This window comes from Orycteropus afer, unplaced genomic scaffold (assembly GCF_000298275.1).
Source record: "Orycteropus afer afer isolate SDZICR_OR568_19922 unplaced genomic scaffold, OryAfe1.0 scaffold00292, whole genome shotgun sequence".
NCBI lineage: Eukaryota > Metazoa > Chordata > Mammalia > Tubulidentata > Orycteropodidae > Orycteropus > Orycteropus afer.
In genome coordinates this window covers 425834-450788 of record NW_006921879.1, presented here as the reverse complement: position 1 = coordinate 450788, position 24955 = coordinate 425834, and the positions used below count along the sequence as shown (strand labels likewise).

The 24955-nt window shown below is 40.5% G+C and overlaps 1 protein-coding gene across 1 annotated transcript; it reads left to right on the top strand.

Annotated features, from left to right (window-relative positions):
* TTC5 (tetratricopeptide repeat domain 5) lies at window positions 1-23921 on the top strand. The gene is given in 11 exon segments (XM_007951116.2): window positions 1-64; window positions 67-119; window positions 3624-3756; window positions 10200-10411; window positions 10802-10952; window positions 11378-11469; window positions 14747-14803; window positions 15509-15655; window positions 15834-16048; window positions 20230-20374; window positions 23802-23921. Coding segments are annotated over 11 exon segments (1389 nt in total).
* The last annotated feature ends 1034 nt before the right edge of the window (window positions 23922-24955 follow it).

Below are 24955 nucleotides of genomic sequence, written 5' to 3'. Positions count from 1 at the left end.
ATGATAGGAGTGGATATGCGTCTCTGTGGTTGTAAAGTTGGGGGCGGAGAAGCCAAGAGTGCCTGGGAATGATGGCTGATGAAGAGGAAGAAGTCAAGCTGGTCTTGCAGAAATTGCAGGTGGGGCCGTAGGTCACAATGTCTATGTGACTTTGTTACTCGGGGAGAAGCAAGGAACTCAGTATATGCAGTGCCTCCGAATTCTTTGGCACATACACGATGTTGCTTATGGCTGTGCTGTTACTATAACAACTCCCGAGGGTGCTGCCGCTGCAGCGAGGGAACGTTCTCAGGCCAGGGGAGAGACGCCGCCTGTGTGTTGGGATCTCCTGCTGCTGACCTGGCAACACTTAATTTCAATCCTGCGTGGAAAAAGATTTGTTGCATCTAACTATTCCTGCACATTCTTAAGGAGGAAGTTATTTCTCGATTCACCTTAACAAAAAGCACGTATATATGTATATATAGTTTTTTATCTCATGCAGTTTTTGCCACTCCCCCTCCCCCAAGACCATTTCTTCAGTTCTTCACTGCTTTGAAATCACAGTAATGGCATACACCGCATGTATCCTGGTACTCTATTTAGGATTTAACAATTTTGATTTTTGCATTGTAATCCCAGTTAAGGGTCATCCCAGTTTGAGATTTGATGCAGAGGGGTCTAGCTCCACCCAGTCCACATTTGATTGTGGTTGAAACTAGGAATAGTCTTTTATACTTGGTAGGTAGGTGTTAACTAGTTGCTTGGCTCTTTCTATTAATGATCCAAGGTTATCATTTTAAATCTCAGAAACTCAGCCCCTTGTGTACTAACACAGCCTGAAGTTTAAACATCAGACCTATGATAAGTTTATAACCTGCTTCAAGGCGTCTAATGCAAAAATTTGAAATTTGGTGACATTTCTTTATTTCTTGAACAGATTAATAACACTTTTAAGAGTGTAGGCTTTATTTCACTTCTGGCTGATTTAGATTAACATCATTACATTTCCTAGTGTGTACTGACTGAAATCGCATGTTCTCGTCCTGGCTTCACATAAGAAACATTGTGTATATATTTTTGATTATCTGTAGAAAAAAATATGAAAATCTATAGGGAACAGTTGTTTTCCCTGAGGTTATTTGAGGGTGATTATGAGGAATTTTTTTACTTACAACTTACATTGATTTTGCCATGAGAAAAAATGTTTTAAAAAATATCCACTCCAGCAAAACAAAACAACTAGATAATTTTTTTGCATGCTTGCTTTAACAGTGAGGAAAACAAACAAATAAACAAACAATAAAAACTCTGTTTAAAACTCCCAATTTACAGTTATGCTGATTTCAGGACAAAAGGAGGTAGATTGTAATTATTGCTGAGGATTGTTTCTTCCTGGGCTTGTTTGTGGTAGATGCCCTAAGCAGGTTGGTAGAAGATACTTGGGGTATTTTGGGTGAAGGAATTGAGTGGGATAAACCAAAAAACCCAAACCCACTGCCATTGAGTCGATTCTGACTCATAGTGACTCTCTACAGACTAGAACTTTCCCATGGGGTTTTCAAGGCTCTAAATCTTTATGGAAGCAGACTGTCTTATTGTTCTCCCAGGGAGCAGCTGGTGGGTTTGAACCACCAATCTTTTGGTTAGCAGCTGAATGTATTAACCACTATGCCACCAGAGCTCCTTCCTTGTCACAGATAAGGATGATCCATTAATGAATTCATTCAACCAGTGTATTTAATGATAGCCTGTCATATGCCAAAGGAGCTCAGGTGGTGTTGTGGTTAAGATACTGTTATGGTTTAAGAATTGGCCTGCTAACCAAAAAGGTCAGCAGTTTGAACCCCCTAGCCGCTCTGTGGGAGAACGATGAGGCAGTGTACTTTCATGAAGGTTTACAGCCTTGGAAACCCTGTGGTAGTTGCTATGAGTCAGAATCGACTTGATGGCAGCAAATTTATTTTTTTGCTTTTTATCATGTTCTAAGCCCTGTTGTCTGGTAGCATAGTGGCTAAAGCACTTGACTGCTAACCAGAAGGCCGGCGGTTCAAACCCACCAGCCACTCCTCGGAAGGAAGGTTGGGCAATCCTACTTCCGTAGTGATACTGCCTCGGAAACCCAAGGAGGGGTCGCTATGAGTCGGGGCCGACTTGACCACACATAATAACAACGACAACAACAAGCCCTGTTCTAGTGCTCAGATACAGTTGTAAACAAAACAGATAAAGTTCCTCCCATCATGGAGCTTACATTCTAGTGGTAGAGACTAACAATACACAATATAATGTCAAATGATAAGTAAAATGTTATCTTGAAGAAAAAAGTATGATTTAACTGTTGAAGAGAGGAGAAAGAAATTACTTTTTGATTAGGTACTTAGGGAAAGCCTTTCTGAGAAGTTGAGCTGAGATCTAAATGATGATGAGGAATGAACTATGCGAAGATGTAGGGGAAAAGTGTTCCAGGCAGAAGGAAGAGCATATGTAAAGTGGGATGGAGTTTGGTGGGTTTGAGGAATTGAGTGAAAGTCAGGGTGGCTGGAGTGTGTGAAGTTTGTGGCAGGATGGGTAGGTAGTGCAGGGTCAGATCATATAGGGCCTTGTAGGCCACGGTAAGAAGTTGGATTTTAGGAGTTGGATTTTTTTCTAACTGTAGTGGGCAGGTATTGGAGGTAATTTGTGATTTGATGCATACTTTTATAAGGTCACTCTGACTCTACTGAGAATGGGAAAGAGTAGACGCAAGATGCCCTGTTAGGAATCTATTGGAATAGTCTAGGCAAGAAATGATGCTGACTCAGACCAAGATGGTCTAGTAGGATGGAGACAGGTGGATGGATTTGGGCTGTTTTGTGGAGGTGGTTGATAAGATTTGATGAGATTGGACTATGTGTTTATGCTACTATTCAGTATTAGAAAGAGCTTTGACAAAGTCTAGGAAGACTTTGTGATAAAGCACTTAAAAGAGAAAAGAGAATGCTTGCTTGCAAAGAATGCAGGAGGCCCGAAGATGACTTGCCAAATAGAACAAAACAAAACAAAAAAGAAAAACTTAACAAGAGCACAAATATTTTTTTAAAAATCTGCAAAAATAGTGAGGTTACCAAGTTCAGATTGGTCTGTTCATGGTGGAAAATGTGCCTTTTTCACGTTTATCCTATTTATATAAGTCCTGTCATATTTCCAGACATCAGCATAGGAAAATCAGGATATAAATGTTTTTGTTAGGAATTCTTTGTTTAAGCATAAAGTTCAAAGTTTTATTTTTTGGGCTCAGAACCAGATAGGATGATTCTGTTACTTTTTGGTTTATCTCAAGTTATAAAGTGTTATCTCCCATCCTGACTGTGGTAGGTAAAGTGCTTAGTCACATTGGAAGCTCGGCTGGGACTGGTGGAGAAAGAAGTGTCATCACAGTGCAGAGACTGGTATGGGACAACCTGACAGTCTACCTGGGGCATTGGCTACTTCCATGCATGATTTGTGGCATTTTGATAGGATTGGCCACCTGCCTGTTGTGCCATTCCTAGGTGAGATAGGGAATCAGTATTTCTAGGCCAAAGGCTGGTGTGGCTAGTCAATCTCAAATTTCCTTCAGTGGTGTTCTTTCTGCCTAATGGTACCATCCTTTCACTTCCTAGGAACTGGTGGATCAGCTCTATTCATTTCGAGACTGCTATTTTGAGACACACAGTGTTGAGGATGCTGGGAGGAAGCAGCAGGATGTGCAGAAGGAGATGGAGAAGACGCTACGGCAGATGGAGGAAGTAGTGGGTATGAATTCCAAAAGATCACATCCCCATCCCTGCTCTTCACTTTAATGTTACAGAGGTTTGCTTTTTGTCTCTACCCTCTTTGGGATCCTATTTGTAATGGCTACAGGATGGTATAACAGAATATTTCTTCTAAGGGCCTTTACACAGGATGGTGACCTTTCAGTTCTCTAAACTACATTTCCTGAAGTTTCATTATAGTAAACAAGATGAACCAAAAAGTAACAGAAGCATCCTATCTGGTTGATAGGAATAAAAGAACATATTTGTTAAAAACAATTGCAGTAATATTTCAATCAAGTTACATTTTGTTTTATTTATTTTCAAATTTTTACTGTGATTTGGGTGCACATTTACAAAGCAGATTTGTTTTACTCTCAACAGTTCATATGCATTTGATTTCATGGTCCCAATTACTATCCCCAGAATAAATAGCTCTCGTACCATCTCCTCCCTGTGATCACCCCTTCCATGTGTCCTTCTTATCTGTGCATTCCTGTCTGCCCAGCTTTTTCTCTATGCACATGCTGCCATTCTCATGTCTCCTGGTTGGCTGATCCAAGGGGTCCATCTCCTAGGGTAGGTGGGTGCATCTCCCTAGGGTCAGTGTTTTGCTTACAGGCCTTTCTGCTGGTTGGCTGAGAGCTAATCTATGGAAGGGAGTCTAGTTCCAGGCCCATGGGATAACCTGGTACCATAGTCTTGGGGGTTCCACCAGTCTCTATCTGACTAGTAATTCTGGTCATTTTTGTGTTTTTGAATTTTGTTCTACATTTTTCCTCCCACTCTATTCAGGATCTGATTTTTCTGCCTCTAATTTTTTCATTTCCAAATCAATTTATATAATTTACTATAGCCATGGTTATCTTTCTGAACATTATTTCATTTAATCTTGTTGTCTTCTCTGCCTCTTTGCTCAAGTGTCTTCAAAGATTTGTACTTTGACTCTTGCTGTTGTTAGATGCCATTGAGTCAGCTCTGACTCATAGCAACCTTATGAACAACAGAACAAAACATTCCCTAGTTGTGCACAATCCTTAAAATCCTTGCTATACTTGAGCACATCGTTGCAGACACTGTGTCAGTTCATCTTGTTGAGGTCTTCCCCTTTTTTGCTGACCCTCCAATTTACCAAGCATGATATCCTTCTCCAGGGAATGGTCCCTTCTGACAACATGACCAAGGTAAGAGAGACCAAGTCTGGCCATTTTCGCTTCTAAGGAGCATTCATTCTGGCTGCACTTCTTCTAGGACTTCTTCCAGATTTGTTAGTTCTTCTGGCAGTCCATGGTGTTTTCAGTATTCTTCGCCAGCACCATAACTCAAAGGCATCAACTCTCCCTTTTCTTCCTTATTCATTGTCCAGCTTTTACATGCCTATGAGGCTATTGAAAATACCATGGCTGCGTTAGGTATACCTTAGTATTCAAAGTGACATCTTTGCTCTTTAGCACTTCAAAGAAGTCTTTTGCAGCAGATTTTCCCAGTGCAGTATGATGGCTGATTTCTTGACTGTTGCTTCCATAGGTGTTGATTGTAGATCTAAGTAAAATGAAATCTTTGACAACTTCAATCTTTCCTCCATTTATCATAATGCTACTTATTGGGCCAGTTGTGAGGATTTTTGTTTTCTTTATGTTGGTGTATTCTATACCGAAGGCTGTGGTCTTTAATCTTCATCAGCAAGTGCTTCAAGTCCTCTTCACTTTCAGCAAGCAAGGTTGTGTCGTTTGCATATTGCAGGTTGTTAATGAGTCTTCCTCCAATCCTGATGCTGTGTTCATCTTTGTATAGTCCAGCTTCTCAGATTATTGCTTAACATAGAGATTGAATAAGTATGGTGAAAGGATACAACCCTGATACACACCTTTCCTGATTTTAAGCCATGCGATATCCACAAGAAAAGTCATTCTTTGTGAATGACAGCCTCTTGGTCTGTGTGTAGGTTCTTCATGAGCATAATTAAGCATTCTGGAATTCCCTTTCTTCATAATGTTATCCCTAATTTGTTGTGACCCACACAAACAAATGCCTATGCATAGTCAATAAAACACAAGTCATCATCTTTGCTTTCAGCCAAGATCTATCTGACATTAGCAGTGATAGCCCTTGTTCCATGTTCTCTTCTGAATCCAGCTTTCATTTCTGGAAGTTCCCTGTCAGTATACTGCTGCAACCATTTTTGAATTTCCTTCAGCAAAATTTTACTTGCATGTGATATTAATGATATTTGATAATTTCCACATAACTATCGGATCACTTTTGTTTTGAATGGGTACAAATATCAATCTCTTCCAGCCAGTTGGCCAGGTAGCTAGGTGTCTTCCAGATCACTTGGCATAGATGAATAAGTGCCCCCAGCATAGCATCTATTGAAACGTCTCAATGGTTAGTCTTTCAGTTCCTGGAGACTTGTTTTTCGTCAATTCCTTCAGTGTAGCTTCAGTTTCTTCCTTCAGTACTGTTGGTTCTTGATCATACTCCACCCCCCTGAAATAGTTTAAAGTCAACCGATTCATTTTTGTACAGTGATTCTGTATTCCTTCCATCTTCTTTTGATGCTTCCTGCATCATTCAGTATTTTGCCCATGTTGTTGTTATTGTTAGGTGCCATTGAGTCTGCTCCAACTGAGAGCGACCCTCTGTACAACAGAATGAAACACTGCCCAGTCCTTTGCCATCCTCACAATCCTTGCTGTTCCTGAGCCCATTGTTGCAGCCACTGTGTCAGTCCATCTCAGTGAGGTCCTTCTCCTTTTTTGCTGACACTCCACTTTACCAAGCATGATGTCCTTCTCCAGGGAATGGTCCCTTCTGACAACATAGTCGAAGTACGTGAGATGAAGTCTGGCCATTGCTGCTTTTAAGGAGCATTCCAGCTGCACTTCTTCCAGGACACATTTGTGTGTTCTTCTGGCAGTCCACAGTACTTTCAGTATTCTTCACAAACACCACAATTCAAAAGTATCAATATTGCAATTCATGGCTGCCTTTTTTCTTTAGTTTTTTCAGCTTTAGAAAAGCCGAGTGTGTTTTTCCCCTTTGGTTTTCCAACTCTAGGTCTTTCGCATGTTTCGTTATAATAATTTGCTTTGTCTTTTTGAGCTGCTCTTTGAGATCTGTTCAACTCTTTTATCTTGTCATTTCTACCATTTGCTTTAGCTATACTCCATTCAAGAGCAAGTTGCAGAGTCTCTTCTGGCATCCATTTTGGTCTTTTCCTCCTTTCCTGCCTTTTAAAAAAAATTTTTCATTGTGATGTGGGTGAAAGTTTACAGAGCAAATTCATTTTCCATACAGCAGCTCACATATACTTTGTCTCATGACTTGACTACAATTTACCACAACGCAACAGCTCCCCTCCCACTTTTTCCCCATAGTTACCTCTTCCCTGTGTCCTTCCCTTCCATGCACTCCTGCCCCCGAGCTGTCTTCCTGTGCATACACAGCCCTTGTATTCTCCCATGATTGATCTCTCCAAGGAGAGTATCTGCCTATTGTAAATGTTCAGCTCATATGTCCGTCTTTTGTTTGGCTGGAAGCCACAGGAGTGGGTTCAGTTCTAGATCTAAAAGTCAGCTAGGGGCCACAGCCTCAGTGGTTCCATCAGGCTCTATCAGAGCAGCAAACCTGGTCCTTTTTTTTTTTTTAATGATTTTGAGTTTTGTTCCATATTGTTCTCCCACTCTATCCAGGATCTCCTACAGAGATCCCCCTCCGCCTTTCCTGCCTTTTTAATGGTCTTTTGCTTTCTTTATATATGTTGTTCTTGATGTCATCCCTCAACTCACAACTCATCTAGTCTTAAGTCATTGGTGTTCAGTGCTTCAAATCTGTTCTTCAGATGGTCTCTAAATTCAGGTGGGATATAATTAAGGTCATATATTGCCTCTTGTGCACTTGTCTTAATTTTCTTCAGCTTCAACTGGGATTTATATGTGAGCAATTGATAGTCTGTTCCACAGTCAGCTCCTGGCTTGTTTTGGCTGAAGATAATGAGCTTCTCCATTGCCTCTTTCCACTGACGTAGTTATTCTGATTTCTATGTATTCCACCTGGTGAGGCCCACATATATATGTGCCATTTGTGTTGTTGAAAAAGAGTGTTTGCAATGAACAAGTCATTGGTCTAGCCAAATTTTATCACATGATCTTCAGTGTCAGATAGACTGGGTAGAAGGATGGAACTATCCATTTTTTAAAAACTTGGCCAGTGAAAACCTTATAAATAGCGGTGAAATACTGTCTGATATGTTACTGGCAAGTTTATGAATATCTCCAAAACATTGTCTGATATACTGCTGGGAGATGAGTCCCTCAGGTTGGACGGCACTCAGAATACTACTGGGGAAGAGCTGCCTCCTCAAAGTAGAGTCCCCTTAATGAAGAGGATGGAGTACAGCTTTCAGGACCTTCATTTTCTCATGGGGCATGACTCAGAATGGGAAGAAAGAGCTGCAAACATCCATTTAATAATTGGAACATAGAATGTGTGAAATATGAATCTAGGAAAATGAGAAGTTGTCATAAATGAAATGGAATGCATAAAGATCGATGTCAGGCATTAATGAGTTGAAGTAGACTGGGTTTTGCCATTTTGAATCAGACGATCATATGGTCTACTGTGCCAGGAATGACAAATTGAAAAGGGATGGCATTGAATTCAATAGCACAAAGAATGTGTCAAGATCTATCCTGAAGTACAATGCTGGCAGGATAATATCCATACGTCTACAAGGAAGACCAGTTAATACTACTGCTATTCAAATTTATGCACCAACCACAGATGCTGAAATTAAAGATTTTTACCAACTTCTGCAGTCTGAAATTGACCAAACATACAGTCAAGATGTATTCATATTACTGGTGATTGGAATGCAGAAGTTGGAAATGAAGAATCATTGGTAGTTGGAAAATATCGTTTGGTGATGGAAATGACATCAGAGATCGCATGATAGAGTGATAGAATTTTGTAAGACCATGACTATTGGCTAGCAGACGTCTAAACCCCTTAATCTGGTATACAAAGCTGCATCATCTCATTCATTTTCCTAAGCTCATCTCTGACTAGTTACAGAGGAGCTTTTCATTTCTTCCAGGTTGGTCCTTCCATTCTCCCATGAACGCATCACATATACTTCTGTCTTTGTACCTGGGCCGACATCATTTTCTAACCTGGAGGGCCTCATCTTCTGTCCTCTTGACTTTTTAAAACCAATTCACTGGGTATATAGCATATGTTCCTTTCCATTGTTTTACTCTTTTATGCGTATACTTTGTCTTTTCCACCAGGTTGTAAAATCCTGAAGGGTAGGGGTAGTACTTTCTTTGTTACCCCATTTCACAACATAGTACTCTGCATAAGGTTGGCTTTTTTTAAAAATTTTTTTGGGTAAAAATTTACAGAGCAAATTCACTTTCCAGACAGCAGTTCACATACACTTTGTCTCATGACATTGACTACAATTTATCACAATGCAACAGCTCCCCTCCCACTTCTTCCGATAGTTAACTCTTCCCTGTGTCCATCCCTTCTTGCACCCCTACCCTCTGAGCTGTCTCCCTGTGCATAAACAGCCCTTCTTTCTCCCATGATTGTTCTCTCTAAGGAGTGTACCTACCTCAGGTAAATGTTCAGCTCCTGTGCCTGTCTTTTGTTTGGCTGGAAGCCACAGGTGTGGGTTCAATTCCAGACCTGAAGGGCAGCTAGGGGCCATAGTCTCAGTGGTTCCACCAGGCTCTATCAGACCAGCAAATCTGTTCCCCTTCCCCCTTTTTTTTCCAAATGATATTTGAGTTTTGTTCCACATCGTTCTCCCTCTCTATCCAAGATCTCCTACGTAGATCCCCCTCTGAGTGGTTGACGGTGGTAGCTGGGCACCATCTAGTTCTTCCGGTCTCATAGTCATATAGGCTGCAGATCGCATGGTATACCAGTTGCTAGGACTAATTCTTTCCATGAATCTTTGGTTTTCTTCATTCTTCTTTGCTCTGGGCAAGGAGAAATCCATTGTTGCATCTAGATGGCTGCTTGCAGGCTTTTAAGATCCCAGTCGCTACTTGCCAAAGTAGGAGGTGGAACAATGTTTTGTGTAGCATGTTATGCCAGTTGAGCTTGATGTCGCCTGTGACTATGGTCCTGAGCCTACAGGTTCAACTACTTGGTCCCTCTGGGTAGCTGGCTGTGACCAAGAAGTGACTACAGCCTTGTCCCTTGTCAGCTCTACTATACACCTGGGAATTCAGATCATACAAATACACTTAAAGGACCATTGTCTGCCATAAGGTTGGCTTTTAATAAGTGGTTTACATATAAAGATTTTCTTCAGTTCTTCCATTTCTAGAGCTGGCATGGAGTTAGTCCTTGAGAGCAAGTGTCATAGTCTTATCTGAAAGACTGAGTGGGGTTTTTCTACTTCCTTTTCTCTTTTTCTTTCTCTCTTAGGCTCTGTCCAGGGTAATGCCCAGGTTCTGATGCTAACTGGAAAGGCACTGAATGTGACTCCTGCCTACAGCCTTAGGGCTGAGGAGCTTCTGTCAAAGGCTGTGAAGCTGGAGCCTGAGCTGGTGGAAGCCTGGAACCAGCTGGGTGAGGTGTACTGGAAGAAAGGGGATGTTGCAGCTGCCCACACCTGCTTCTCAGGAGCCCTCACCCATGTGAGCTGCCTGCTGTGCCCTCAGAAAATGCATATGGGAAGAATGGGATTCCTCTGGTCTGTAAATTTCCCTAGGACATGAATACGAGTTGAGCTGAGTTGGACCAGGAGAACAGAATTAGATGGGAGGAAGAATGGGGAGCAAACCTGGGTGAAGAAGGTCAGGACAGGAAACTGAGAAAGGAAAAAGGTGACAGGATCAGGTTCAGGGTAGATGAGGATTGAAGGAAAGTTAACAGCTAAGTTTGTCATTGTAAACGGGGGTCTAAGATGCAGATAGCAGCAAGAATTAAGATGAAGATTTAGATTTAAGAGAGGACTGAAGTCAGAATAAATCTGGAAAGACGAGGTATAATTAGGAAGGTTGAGTAAAAATCTTTTCCATTTGCAGTGCAAGAACAAAGTCTCCCTACAAAACCTGTCAATGGTGCTTCGCCAACTGCGGACTGACAATGGAGACGAACACTCTCGCCATGTCATGGACAGTGTCCGACAGGCCAAGTTGGCTGTGCAGATGGATGTCCATGATGGCCGCTCCTGGTGTGAGTGCCCTCAAAAGATCTCCAGACGTTTCTAGAGCAGTGGTTCTCAACCATGGCTGCACACCAGAATCGTCTGGAGCCTGCCTACTGATTCTTACTCAGAAGGGTGAAAGCCAGGGCATCTTTGTTTTGAAGAAGCCCCTAAAGTATTTTTGATGAACCACTCTTCTAGGAACTCTTGATCCAAGAGAGGGGGCTATGTTTCCATCTAAGGAAAGCAGAGCTTACTACAATCTGTTCAGGTTTCTTCATGGGATCCATGTTTGTCTCTCTATATCAGTAGAATTTTAGATAGACTAAATGTGGTATTATCACTGGTTTGTATCAGATATGAAGCCTTTCAAATAGACTTCTGAGGATGACCAAAATAGGGTACATCTTGAAATTGGGCTCTGAGATGATCCACCTCTCTGTTTTTCCTCCAGATATCCTGGGGAATGCATACCTTTCGCTTTACTTCAATACTGGCCAGAGCCCTAAGATCTCCCAGCAAGCCCTCAGTGCCTATGCCCAAGCAGTAAGTACTTAATGGTCACCCAGGCCAGAAGAATAGAGGCAGCAACAGAAGCAAGAGCATCATTCTGCCTTCCTTGTGGCCCTTTAGCCAGGAGCCTTGGCAGCGCTTGCTGACATCCAACATATGTGGGCTTGCTAAGCTGTGTCTACAGAGGTGACTTATTTTTCTGTACAACTTGAGTATTAACAGCCATTTGCAATGTGGTGTCTCAGTGCTAGAAAGCTCCTTGAGCAGTTTAGATTTCTCACAGGCATGTATAACCAAATCACAAAATCTACCTTAGCAAGTACGTCATTTCAATTGGGAAAAAATTTATTAAAATTAATACTTAACTCATATTGGTGTACATTTTTAAATAAAAAGGAAAACTCCAGTTCCTGTTGCTTTTAGCTGCTACCTAGTCAACTCCTGATTCATGGTGACCTCATGCCCAACAGAATGAAATGCTGCCTGGTCCTTCACCTTTCCCCTGATTGGTGGGGTGTCAGACCATTGTGATCTGTAGTTTTTTATTGGCTGAGTTTTCAGAATTACATCACCAGACTTTTTACCTAGTCTGTCTTAGTCTGGAAGCTCTGATGAAACCTGTTCCGCATTACAGCAACATGCAAGTCCCCATTGACTGAGGAGTGGTAGCTGCACTTGAGGCACATTGGCTGTGCAAATTAAGTGCTATCTCCAAATTAACCATTAGGTATTATGGCTCTGGGGTCCCTTAGACTCAAGTAGGTAGCAGCATGCAGCCCCTTCTGCGTCATTTCCTAGGAAGTAATTCCTGGAGATCATCCTTTGCTTTTAGGCCACTTTATGTCAATAGTCACACACAAGGGTGTGTCCTTCAGGCTTTGACTGCGCAATTACTCATTATTAGAAGGTTCTCACTGGCCTTCTGAACACTTAGTAGTTAACCCTCATATTCATCTTTCTTTTGCTTTACTTCTTTTAACATAAGGGATTGCTTCTTAACTTGCCATTATATTTCCCCAGAGGCATTTTACAATTTATCAGGAAACCTCATTTTCACAATAACAGAACCCCCACACTTAATTATAAGATCTGTTATCAATAAAGTAGTATGTCTTTTTTTTTATTGTAGTAAAGGTGTATGTAACAAAACATTTGCTGTTCCAACATTCTTCACATGTGCACTTCAGTGACATCGTGTTCATCGTGTCATGCAACCATCACCGTTACCTGTTGCACATTTCTCTGTCACCCTTAATAGAAGCTCGGTGTCCCCCAGGCAGTGAGTCCTCTTTCACCCTCCCTCCTGCCTGCCCCTCGTAACCACTCATAAACAGGTCTGTATATATTTACCTGTTTTAGATAATTCATGTAAGTGGAATCACACAATATTTATCCTTTTTGACTGACTTATTTTACCATGTTAATGTTTTCAAGCATCATCTATGTTGTACCAGGTGTCAGGACTTAATTTCTTTGCTCTATCTGGCAGAATAGAAGAATGCTATTATCCATATTCATGTGTGTGGTTTTGGGACTGCCCTTTTTCCAGTCAGGGAACTTTTAGGCAGAGAAATTATATTTTATTCTAATTTCTTAATCTGATGAATATTTACATATCAAGTAATAATATGGTATATTCCTTTATGACTTTATATTTGCCTTGTGCTAAATACTTGTTTTTAACTCTAAAATTCTTCATCTACACCTGCATTTTTAAACATATCTGAACAATTTAAATTTACATGCCAGGCAATATGCCAGACGATGAGTGGAATTAAAAAAAAGTAAAATGAAGATAACCATCAGTTTGTTCACAGCACATTTGTCTTCCCTGTCCTATAATTTTTGGCAGGCATTGTAATTGTTACTGTGAGGTGTTCTTCAGTTGATGCCACCTCACAGTGACCCTGTGTACAACAGAATGAAACACTGCTGGTCCTGCACTGTTCTTAGAGTCGTTGCTGTGTTTTAGTCCATTGTTGCCCCACTGTGTCACTCTGTCTCATTGAGGTCTTCTTTTTCGCTAACCCTCCACTTTGTCAAGCATGATGTCTCTCTTCAAGGATTGGTCCCTTCTGATAACGTGTCCAAAGTATGTGAGATGAAGTCTTGCCATCTCCGTTTCTAAGCAGCGTTCTGGCTGTACTTCTTCTGAGGTAGATTTGTTCATTCTTCGGTCAATCCGTGGTGTATTCAATTTTCTTTGTCAGCACCATAATTCAAATGCATCAGTTCTTCTTCAGTCTTCTTATATATTGTTCAGCTTTTGCATGCAGGCAATTGAAAATATCATGGCTTGGGTCAGGTGCATCTTAGTCCTCAGGGTGACAGCTTTGGTTTTTAACACTTCAAGAAGTTCTTTTGCAGCAATTTGCCCCATGCAATGTATCATTTGATTTCTTGACTGCTGCTTGCATGAGTGTTGATTGTGGATCCAAGTAAAATGAAATCCCTGACAACTTTAGTATTTTCTTTGTTTATCTTGGTGTTGCTTGTTGGTCCAGTTGTGAGGACCTTCATTTTCTTTATGTTGAGGTGTAACCCTTACTGAGAGGTGTAGTCTTTGATCTTCACCAGTCAGTGCTTCAGGCCTTCTTTGCTTTCCGAGAGCAAGGTTGTGTCACCTGCATGTCTGAGATTGATAATGAGTCTTCCTCCAGTCCTGAGCCTGTGCTCTTCTTCATATTGTCCAGCTTCTCAGATTATTTGCTCTGCATACAGATTGAGCAAGTATGGTAAAAAGTTACAACCCTGACGCATTCCTTTCCTGATTAAACCATCAGTATCTCTTTGTTTTATTCAAAGGACTACCTTTTGGCCTATGTATAGGTTCCACATGAGCACACTGTAATTAGAGAATCAGAATTTGACTTTATTGCGTGAGTAGATACAGAAACATGATTCTGCATGTGTCTGGAGTCAAACTCTTGGGCAGAGGAAATGCAGGAAGTTAATATCGTTTCTGTCATGCTTTCTGTCATTTATCAGTATCTCACAATTCACAAAAAATGTTTTTATCATAATGCTTTCACATACTTCTTTTTATTCTGTTTTTCTAATATTGTATGGATAAATTATAATCATATCTTAAAGTTACACAAAACCTATACATTGCTGAAGTTTCAGGGACTGAGTAAACCTTTTTAGATGATGTTTTGTGTTATACTTTTTGGTAACAAGCAGTTGCTATCTAACAATGTAGGTGTAGGTAGCATTTTGCTGATGAAGAAATTTAACATTTTTCTAGAGAAAGGAGGTTTAGATTTAAGGAGGAGACGAATCCACTAATGATCTTTTTATCCTACCATAGGAGAAGGTTGACAGGACAGCTTCCAGCAATCCTGACCTTCACCTGAACAGGGCAACGGTAAGACCTATGGGATGGTGGTCCTCTGAAGGTCAAATAAAGAAAACATCAAGGAGCTCTGGTGGCATAGTGCATAAGGCACTTGACTGCTAACCAGAAGGCTGGCGGTTCAAACCCACCAAGCACTCTGCGGTAGGAAGGTTGGACAGTCTGTTTCTGTAGTGATACTGCTTTAGAAACCCAAAGAGGGGTTGCTATGAATCGGTGTTTTTATTATTTTTTTTTTCTAAGATCTTAGTCTATGAAGGTAACTGATTACATACAGAGATAAAGTTGGGTACAAACTGCTGGCAAGAAGCCAAATTTTTTCTGGGAAGAGTTAGCTCACTTTGGCTTCAGTATCTGTTGAAATCATTGAAGGGAAAGGAGAAGGTACTGAGAAGGTAGGAAGGTACATAGAGGATAGGGGATAGTTTAGAAGACTTTTTTGAAACACTAACTATAAATATAAAAATGACCCAATAGATGCAACTTAATTATTTTAGAGTTTGGAAGTTAAGTTCTTTGAAATGAGTCTAACTTTGGGGTTATCATCACTTTGGGCAAGAAGGAGTTGTAAAGTGTTGCTAGCTCTCCAGGTTATTCATGATAGGACTGGGAAGGAAAACAGTTTATTTCTATAGATAGCTGTACTTTTACTTCCTCTGGCATAGTTTGTGTTAAATGCACTTGTAACTGGGCAATTTTTGGTTACTTCTTGTGCAGTTGCATAAATATGAAGAGAGTTATGGGGAGGCCCTGGAAGGCTTCTCTCGGGCTGCAGCACTGGACCCTGCCTGGCCAGAGCCCCAGCAACGGGAGCAACAGCTTCTGGAATTCCTGGCTAGATTAACCAGCCTCCTTGAGAGCAAGGTAAAGATGTTTAAAGACTGGATCCTACTCTTTTATTTTGGGTAGGCTCAGTAAAATAAGAATAGAATAGGCTCATGTGGTAGTGATCTGATAGAGGTGGGTGGATGGGTGGGAGAGAAGGAGTAGACTCTCAAGGAGAGTGACTTAAGTTCTGGCCTCTTAACTGTTTCTTTTGCAGGGAAAGGTAAAGACCAAAAAGTTGCAGAGCATGCTGGGAAGCTTACGCCCAGCCCATCTAGGTCCTTGTGGTAATGGGTGCTATCAGTCAGCCTCTGGGCAGAAGGTGACCCTGGAGCTCAAGCCCCTGAGTGCGTTGCAGCCTGGTGTGAACGGTGGTGCTGTAGTCCTGGGAAAAGTGGTGTTTAGCCTCACCACAGAGGAGAAAGTCCCTTTGTGAGTGTCTCTTGCTTTTCCTCTTTTATACCCTCCTGAACTAATTGCCCTCATTTCTTAGCCTTTCCCTAACAACTGAGGACATTGTTAGTGGCCACAGATTAATGGCCTCTTCCTTTCTGGGACTGTCCCATGAGCAGGTATGTCTAACCAGTTGGACCATTTGCTCTTGAGTTGATTCTGACTCATGACAACCCCACGTGTCAGAGTAGAGCTCTGCTCCCTGGGATTTTCAGTGGCTATGTTTTTAGAAGTAGATTGCCAGGTCTTTCTCCAAGGCACCTCTGGGTGGACTTGAACCACCACCTTTTTGGTTAGCAGTGGAACATGTTAACGGTCTGCACTGCCCAGGGCTCTAGTACTGTCTCGGTGACATCTGATAGTCTCAATCAGAGGCCTTTACAGGTTGTGGCACAGCCCATTTTCTACCTGAGCCTGGTGCTTTGGGGAGTCCTCCATCCAGAGGTGAAATTTGACAGTCTACACTTTTTTAAGACAGTTGGGAACCTTGAAATTTTCTGCCGCTTTGTATTTTTATGATCATGGAAGTTGTAGGAGGAAGAATTCTCAGTTCTGCCTGGACTTGGCTATGTTTAGGCAATTCTGGTAGGAGAACTTTGAGTTAAGATTGAAAGTCTAGTTAGTGAGATTGTCTCAGATATCATTCAACAAGCAGTGAGCATCTGCAGTGTGCCCTGCTTGTAGGGAGTTTTAAAAAAACACAAACAAAAAGGTGAAGCATGCTTACAGACTAGTGAGGAAATGAGTTAAGAACATTCATTTGGAAAATTTTAAATTCTTGAAATACTGGCATTTAGTCAGTACTCTCACTCACTTCCTAATCTCTGGCTGACTGGTTTCCTCTTTCTTTTATCTGCTGTAATTGTTTTTTTCTACAATCACCAGCATGTTTCTAGGGACCTGATCCAGTGTCTTCCACTACCTGGCTCTGTATGTTCTAACTGGTCTTTCACTATTTCCTTTCACGTCCCTTCCCCTCTGTCTAAACTGAAATACACCAAATTATATTCCCGAGCTTCCCCCATCGCGTTTTCTAGAGATGTGTGTATTTGATGAGTTTAAGAGCAAGAAATTAGTTGAGAAAAGTTTTTGTTAATTAGAGTAGACCACAGAGCTAAGAGGAATGAAAACAGGGATATAGGTAATCGTAAGTTTTAGCCTCTGGTGGCATAGTGCCTAAGGCATTGGACTACTAATCAGAAGGTTGGTGGTTCAAACCCACCAGCCACTCCTTGGAAGGAAGACTGGGCAATCTATTTCTGTAGAGACACAGCCTTGGAAACCCAAGGAGGGGTCGCTGTGAATTAGAACCGATTCGACGGCAGTGAGTTTAATTTTTTTTTTTTGAGAACAAATAAATCTTTTGCCACTTCTTGGTTTCTCTTTTTCTTCCCAACTTCTAAATGTCAGCTTCCCAGGAGTCTTGCTCTTGTCTCTGTCCTCTTTTCTGTCTACACTGTGATGGCAAATAGGTGCCGATTTTGATCAGTTGGCAGTGGTTGCTTAACATCCTTTGTGCAGAAGGATTCTGAGGCTTTGATGGAATTTACCAGGAGAGTGCTATGCTTGATTGCAGTATTTTCCATGAATTCAAGTGTGCCTGAGGTGATGCACTTGGAATAGCCAATTCTTTGCCATCTCGTCTGTAGATCCTCTCCCTTGGTTATGTCATGTGTACCCAGGCTTTGGCTGCCTCCTGTATAATCACAGGTAACCAGTTGCCTTCATTTCTCAGCCTTTCCCTGACAACTGAGGACATTGTTAGTGTTCACTTCCAAACTTTGGCTTCCTCTAATCCATTGCTTATGAGCTCCAACTAGAAAAATCTCTAACTCAGTATGTTCAGAATTGATCTCATCAGTTTTTCATCTAAATGTGTTTCTCTCTCTTGCATTTCCTATCAATGAATGACACTATCTCTACTCAGTCACATAATTAAGACATCTAAATTCTTTCTAGGAGCTCTGGTAGCATAGTGCCTAAGGCACTTGACTGCTAACCAGAAGGCTGACGGTTCAAACCCACCAGCCACTCCTCGGAAGGAAGGTTGGGCAATCTACTTCTGTAGTGATACTGCCTCGGAAACCCAAGGAGGGGTTGCTATGAGTTGGGGCCGACTTGACGGCACATAACAACAACAACAACAAAGTCTTTCTAGACTTTCTCATTCTCCTGTATTGAGGCACTCCCCACGTTCTGTTGATTCACCTTTTTGTCCCTGCTTCTCTGTCTCTAAAGTCCCTGGGTGGTGAAATGGCTAATGCTCTTGGTTGCCAGTCACAAGATTGGAAGTTCTAGTCTACCCAGAGGCACCTCAGAAGAAAGGACTGATTATCTACTTTGAAAAACCAGCCATTGGAAACTATGGAGCACAGTTTTTCTCTGACACACCTGGGGTTGCCATGAGTTGGAGAATACTAAATGGCAGCTGGTTTTGTCTCTGATGCCTTAAATTCAGCCCCACATCACTTCTCCAGACAGGTCTCCCTAGCTTCCTGTTTTTTTTTCCAGTTGTTTGACAGTGCTTCCAGAAAAATTTTTTCCAAGATGCAAATCTCATTATGCCACTTGCTTATTTTAAATTCCTTACTGGTGCTTTGTAGTTTTTAGGATAAAATTTGAACACCTTAGTTTAATTTAGTGTTCACAGCCCTTCCTGACTTACTCCCTGCCTCCTACCTCTTTGCATCAATCTTCTGTCATTTTCCCACCCGTCTTTTGGCCCAGCCTTGTCTTCTGAATAGTGATTTTATGCCTCTGTGTTTTTTTATCTCCTTCTTAGTCCTTTTCTCCCTTCTTGACATAGCTAACTTCCCCTTCTGCAACATTTTATTATAAACAGTTTTAAACATATAGCAAAAGTCAAAGAATTTTACAATGAACACCCATGTAGTATGTATCACTTAGATTTTAGCATTAATGATTTACTATACTTAATTTATCACATTGTCTGTCTGTCTGTCTGTCTTACTATTCATCCATTAATTTGTCTTCTTTTTGGTTCATTTTAAAGTAAATTGCAGAGATCAGTGCACTTTAAATACTCAGCGTACATTCAGTATTTGTTTACAATTTTTTACTTTGATAAAAAATTACATACAATGAAGTGTGCAACTCCTAAGTGTTGATTTGTTGAGTTTTGACAAGTGCACACACCTGTGAATCCCAAACCTTATCAAAGTACAGAACATTAATGTCACTTTGTGAAATTCTCTCCTGCCACTCCCGGGTCAGTCCTGTGCCTGTTTCCTCAAAGATTTTTTTTTCCCCGTTAATTTCCATTGAGGGTTAAGTTTTCCTATTTTAACCTAGCTAATTTTTTATCCTTTAAGATCAGCTTGAGGGGCCCCTGCTCAGAGAAACCTTCCCTGCTTTCCAATTTTGATTTATACATTTCACCTCTGGGCTCCGTACAGCCCAACCTTCAGCTTCACTGAATTCAGCACAAGGAAACAGCTGTTCTAGCAGTTATCACATTGCACTGTAAGTGCAGTTGTCTGATTATAAGTTCACTCATAGCTGGATCGGTATCTTATTGCTAAGCACATTGCTTGACACATAGTAGCTATTCAGTGAAAGTTTGTGGAATTAAATTGACAGTCATAGAAGATTTGGTGAACTGTGTGATAGTTAAATTGGTGAGGCAGGAATAATATTTTAGCTGCAAAATTTTGGACTCAAACCAAAACCGAAGTCATTGCCACTGAGTCAGATCTGATTCATAGCGACCCCTCCTTGGGTTTCCAAGGCGGTATCACTACGGAAGTAGATTGCCCAACCTTCCTTCCGAGGAGTGGCTGGTTGGTTTGCACTGCCAGCCTTCTGGTTAGCAGTCAAATGCCTTAGGCACTACGCCACCAGAGCTCCCAAATTTTGGACTAGTTCATCATTTATATTTGTTTAATGGCCTCACTGTATTTGTCCCGTGTTTTTGGCAAAGTGAAATGGATGGGCCTTGTGCTTGTTCTCTAGGGGTATATAATACCTAAAATTAATGAAGGCTCAGATGTGCATAGGAGGTGAGGGGACCTGTCAAATAATTTCTGAATAAGTAACTGAAAACATTCATTTGTCTTGCTAGAATTTTAAAATCATTGTTTCTGCGCTTTTCTCCTGCCCACATTTCTCTTTTGTTTTCCTTAATCCATCTTAACCTGCAGTACATTTGGCCTGGTAGATTCAGATGGACCTTGCTATGCAGTAATGGTATATAACATAGTGCAGAGCTGGGGAGTGCTCATTGGAGACTCTGTGGCCATCCCGGAGCCCAACCTTCGGCTTCACCGAATTCAGCACAAAGGAAAGGTGAGTGAGGATTAGGGTTTTCTCCCTGTTTAAAAGCTCTGCAAGTGGAACTGACTTTATCCCTTTTTAAAAATATAGGTATAAAAGTAATGTGTATGTATGTATATAATTTTTTTTTTAATTGCTGGAAAATAGTGAATTTATTTTCTAAATTGGATTATACAGTGAATTATTAAAGGATTAACATTAAAGTTATGATCTGGTAGCAATCAGAATACAAAATAAATTAGTATTATTTCACTTTTTGTATTACTTTCAAAATCTCAGCACCTTTTCTTAATTGAAGAATTACACAAATCATCCTTTCCTTTGATCTCCATCCATATGCCCTGTGAATTTGTTTTCCATGTTTTCTTTAATGAGAACTTGATGTTAGTAAATTTAACAGGATAGTGTCAGTTTCTACATAGGCTTGTTTGCATTTGTGGCTAGAATCCTTCCAAGTCCTCTGGAATCAGTCTTCTTGCCAGATGGATCTTAGTTGTTAAACAGCAAGAGAGTGGTAGTTCATAAATCAACATCTATACTGCTAGAGTCTTAAAAAAAGACTCAGATCATTAATGATGGTGATGATTCAATAACAGCAGAGTATTTTGCAAATGCAACAAGCAGCACAGGCAAGTGGCATAACATAGGAATGTTACTAGTGTCAGCAGATCTGGGCTTGAAGTTTACAAGGGCAGCCTACAGCTATAACATTTTAAATAAATGACCCCAAAGCTCTGATCCTCAATTTCCTTGCTTTAAAATTGGGCAAATCTAACACTAAAGGATGCTAATATACATAATATAAAAGCACCACTTTTTACAGTTGAGTATCAAGTATTAATTCCCACAAGCCCCAGGAATCTCTTGGAGTCCAACTTTTATCCCAATGAAGTTCTTAAAAAAAAAAAAAAAGCTAAAAGCTATTCTTACCAGAAAAAAAGCATTTACTCTTATTTCAGATAAGAATAAATAAGTAGTTAATAAGTAGTTCTGTATTACTAATAAGTAGTTACATATTTTCACTATTCTATATTAAATTTAAAAATAGCAGGTATTTGTTAGACATAAGATAAAGATCACTCCTCTTAATGAGGTAATGAGGAAGAGTAGAAAGAATACTGGACTAGGTATTCTGAAGATCATACACCCAGCTGGCCTTAACTATAACACTTCATTAACTGAAAAACTTACTTCATCAAATAATTGTCTGCATCCAGTAGTGGCTAAGTTGTTCTGGGCATATAATGGAGAGCAGGGAAAAATATTCCTGGCTTCTTCCAAGCTCAGAATTTAATAAGAGTAACAAACGATTAAACCAGCAATTACAATCACGTATGTTATTATGAAAGGAGGTGCTGTCTTGGAAATGCAGAGCAGAGATGCTCATGAAGGTCAAGGGACTAGGGTGCAGGGAGGATTTCCCAAGAAAGTGACATCTAGGATCTCCTTCCATTATCTCTCTAGCTCACACTCCACAGACCTTTGTGTCCTTTGATAACTCAGGGCCTTTTTCTTTCTTTAAATGTTCTTATTCCAGTTCCCATTCACTTAAATCTCAATGATTGCCCAGGGGGAGCTTTCTGAATCTTTATCTATGCAGTCATTAACACATCACCCTCTTTTATGCTTACTGCATGTCTGAAATGATCTTCACTTACAACGGATTCAACTATATCTTGTCTATTTCATGTCACTAGAATAGGAGTTTCAGGAGGATATATATAGTTTTATTTTTTTACTAAAAAGGGAAACTACTGGTAAGGAAAAAGAAAGAAAATAGAAACACTGTCACTCAGATGTTAACAGTTCCGTGTATTTATCTCTAGTCTTTTTCCATTTCATAAATATATACACATATTCATATGTATATTTTATATTGCGAGTAGGATATTATATATGAGTGTTTGTGAACATTCCTCTATGTTACATATTCTGTAACACTGTTGTGAATTGACACGTAATGGTAGTATTAGTGGTGGGCACTGAGTGGGAGGTACTGTGCTAAGGGCTTTACTACCTTCATTGTCTCATTTAATCCTCATAAAAATCTTATGAGGGTAGGTATTAGAACACTTTTTCACCATGTAGATCAGGGGCTGGCGAGCTATGGCCCATTAACGAAATCTGGCCCACCACTTGTTTTGTGTGGCATGCGAGCTAAGAATGGTTTTCACATTTTTATATGATTAAAAAAGAATCAATAAAAGAATAATACATTGTGACACATGGAAATGATAAATTCAGATTTCAGTGTGCATAATAAGTAAAATTGGAACATAGCCACCTTTGTTAATATGTCTATGGCAGCTTTTGGACTGTAGTGACAGAGTTGAACAGTTCTGTGACAGAGACTGTATGGTCTGCAAAACCTAAAATACTTACTACCTGGTCCTTGACAGAAAAAGTTGTTGGGCCCCAGATCTAGATTTTCACTATTATAAAAAGTATTAAAGTAAACATTTTTGTATCTATGTGCGTATCCTTGATTTTTTCTGTAAGTGAATTTTTGAAGTAGAATCCTGGATCTGCTTTAAAAAGGGTATGCAGAATATATACTGCCAAATTATTCTTTGGAAGGTTATGTCAGTTATTATTACCAGTAGTGGGTGTGAGTAATTGTTTTCCTATAGTGTTTTCAGCTCTGAGTAGAAACTTTGGGAAAATTACTTGTTAATTTTATATAAAAAATATAATACTGATTTAATTTGATTTTCTTGCTTATTAGTGAAGTGGAACATATTTGAAAAATATGTTTATGACTATAGTCCTTCTATAGATTGCCAGTTTTTGTCATTTGCCCATATTTCTGTAAGAATTGTTTTAAAACTGATTTGTGAGAACTCTTTAATTTGCATCTTTACTTTGACTCTGAAGAGCCCTTTCAGGCTCCCAGTGGAACAATAAATTTTTTTGATGGATATCTTTTAGCAACATGCTTTGCTACTTAAATTTGAACTGGCAAAATGATCTGTGTTTTCTATAGTTAGGAAAATGTCTTACCACTCATTCTGTTTTTTCCTGTTGATATAAAAGGGGGAAGTAACTTTCATTTATAATTTGGTAGATCGATTTAGGGCCTCACAAACACTGGAACTTCGAGTTTCTAAGGATTTCCACTATGGTTAGCAGCTTTGTGTATCTAGTTATCAACACACACTGTGGGAAGAGCAGATTCTGTGAGAGCTGGAGGCATCCTCTTGTCAGGTAGTGCCAGGAACCTTTGCTTTTTATATCACAATTGTCCCCTTCTTTCTGTGACATGACTGGTGCCCTGCCTGCCCCACATTTTACTCCTGAAGATTGAAAACTTTGAGTCAAGGGGGTAAGGAGTGTATGTACTGAGTGGGAGAGGGAGGAAGCTATGGGTGGTATATCCCCAAGCTGGAGTTTTTCCATCTTAGAATCTGTATTTAACCTCTGTGTGTTTCTGTCTTTCTAGGATTATTCCTTTCCCAGTGTTCGTGTGGAGACACCTCTCCTGCTAGTGGTGAATGGGAAGCCTCAGGGCTCCGGCAGCCAGGCTGCTGCCACGGTAGCATCGCGGCCACAGTGCGAATGACTTTCCCTGTCTCAAAGCTAAAGAAGGAGTGGAGGCGAAGGCATAAACTCAAGGGACTTGGGGGCTGGACCAGCCACATGCAATGACACCCCAGGGTGGGGATGGGGATGTTTTAGGTGAAGACTTCCTTTTCTTTGCCCATAAGGCACACTACGTCCCTTCTTTCTCTCTTTCTGCCATTATGTTTGACTCCTTCCAGGGCTGCATACTCCCCCGTGGTGTCTCTCCTGCCTCTTTCACTGCTCTCTCTGTTTTAGGCAAAGAGCATTGACTTGGTAGAGGTGTTGGAATCTTGCTATAGGACAGAGTCCCCAAGGTTCCTTTTTTTGCCTCCTTCCTGAGCCTCATGTGTATATATCAGTTCAGTATTTATTGCTAAGGGAGGAAGTTTAATTTTTTAATGGCTTGGTTTTTGAGCAATTTTTAGTTTTATTTTTAAAATTTAGGTCCTTTCCCTCTTTGAGGCTGGAACAGAATTAAATGCATTTGGAAAAAAAACCCAAAAACCAAAAACCCTGTAGTTGGCCTGCTTCATTTTCTCTAAGCTGAGATTCTTGGTTTCAGGATTACTTAAGTCTGTTAGAGTAATACCTTCTTTTTTCTTTATATAAAATAATTTTATCTTTCAGTTAATGGAATTCTGGCAATAGGCAGCCCAGGGTAGGGATAGCAGCTCCACAAAGTCGCTGGGAATGAGGTTCCTTCCATTTCCCCATCTGTCATCTCTAGGGGTGGTCTGGCCATTAGCATGTTCCAAGGTGACGGAGCAATAGTCTTCTAATAGCATGACTAGACTGAAAGACCAGAGAGAGCTACATACTCAGTTTGATTTGTTTGACAGTAGTTTCTCTTAATGCCCTTGGGGAAATGTGAGAGAGGATTAATAAACAATTGAATGACTATACCCAGACAGTGCATTAACGATGGATTAATTTGGAAGACTTCTAGTGATATGGCTCAGGTCTTTGTCCTTGGTTCAGTCCTTTTCAGCAGCTTAGCACGGACTTGAATACCATTAATAACTCATGAAATAC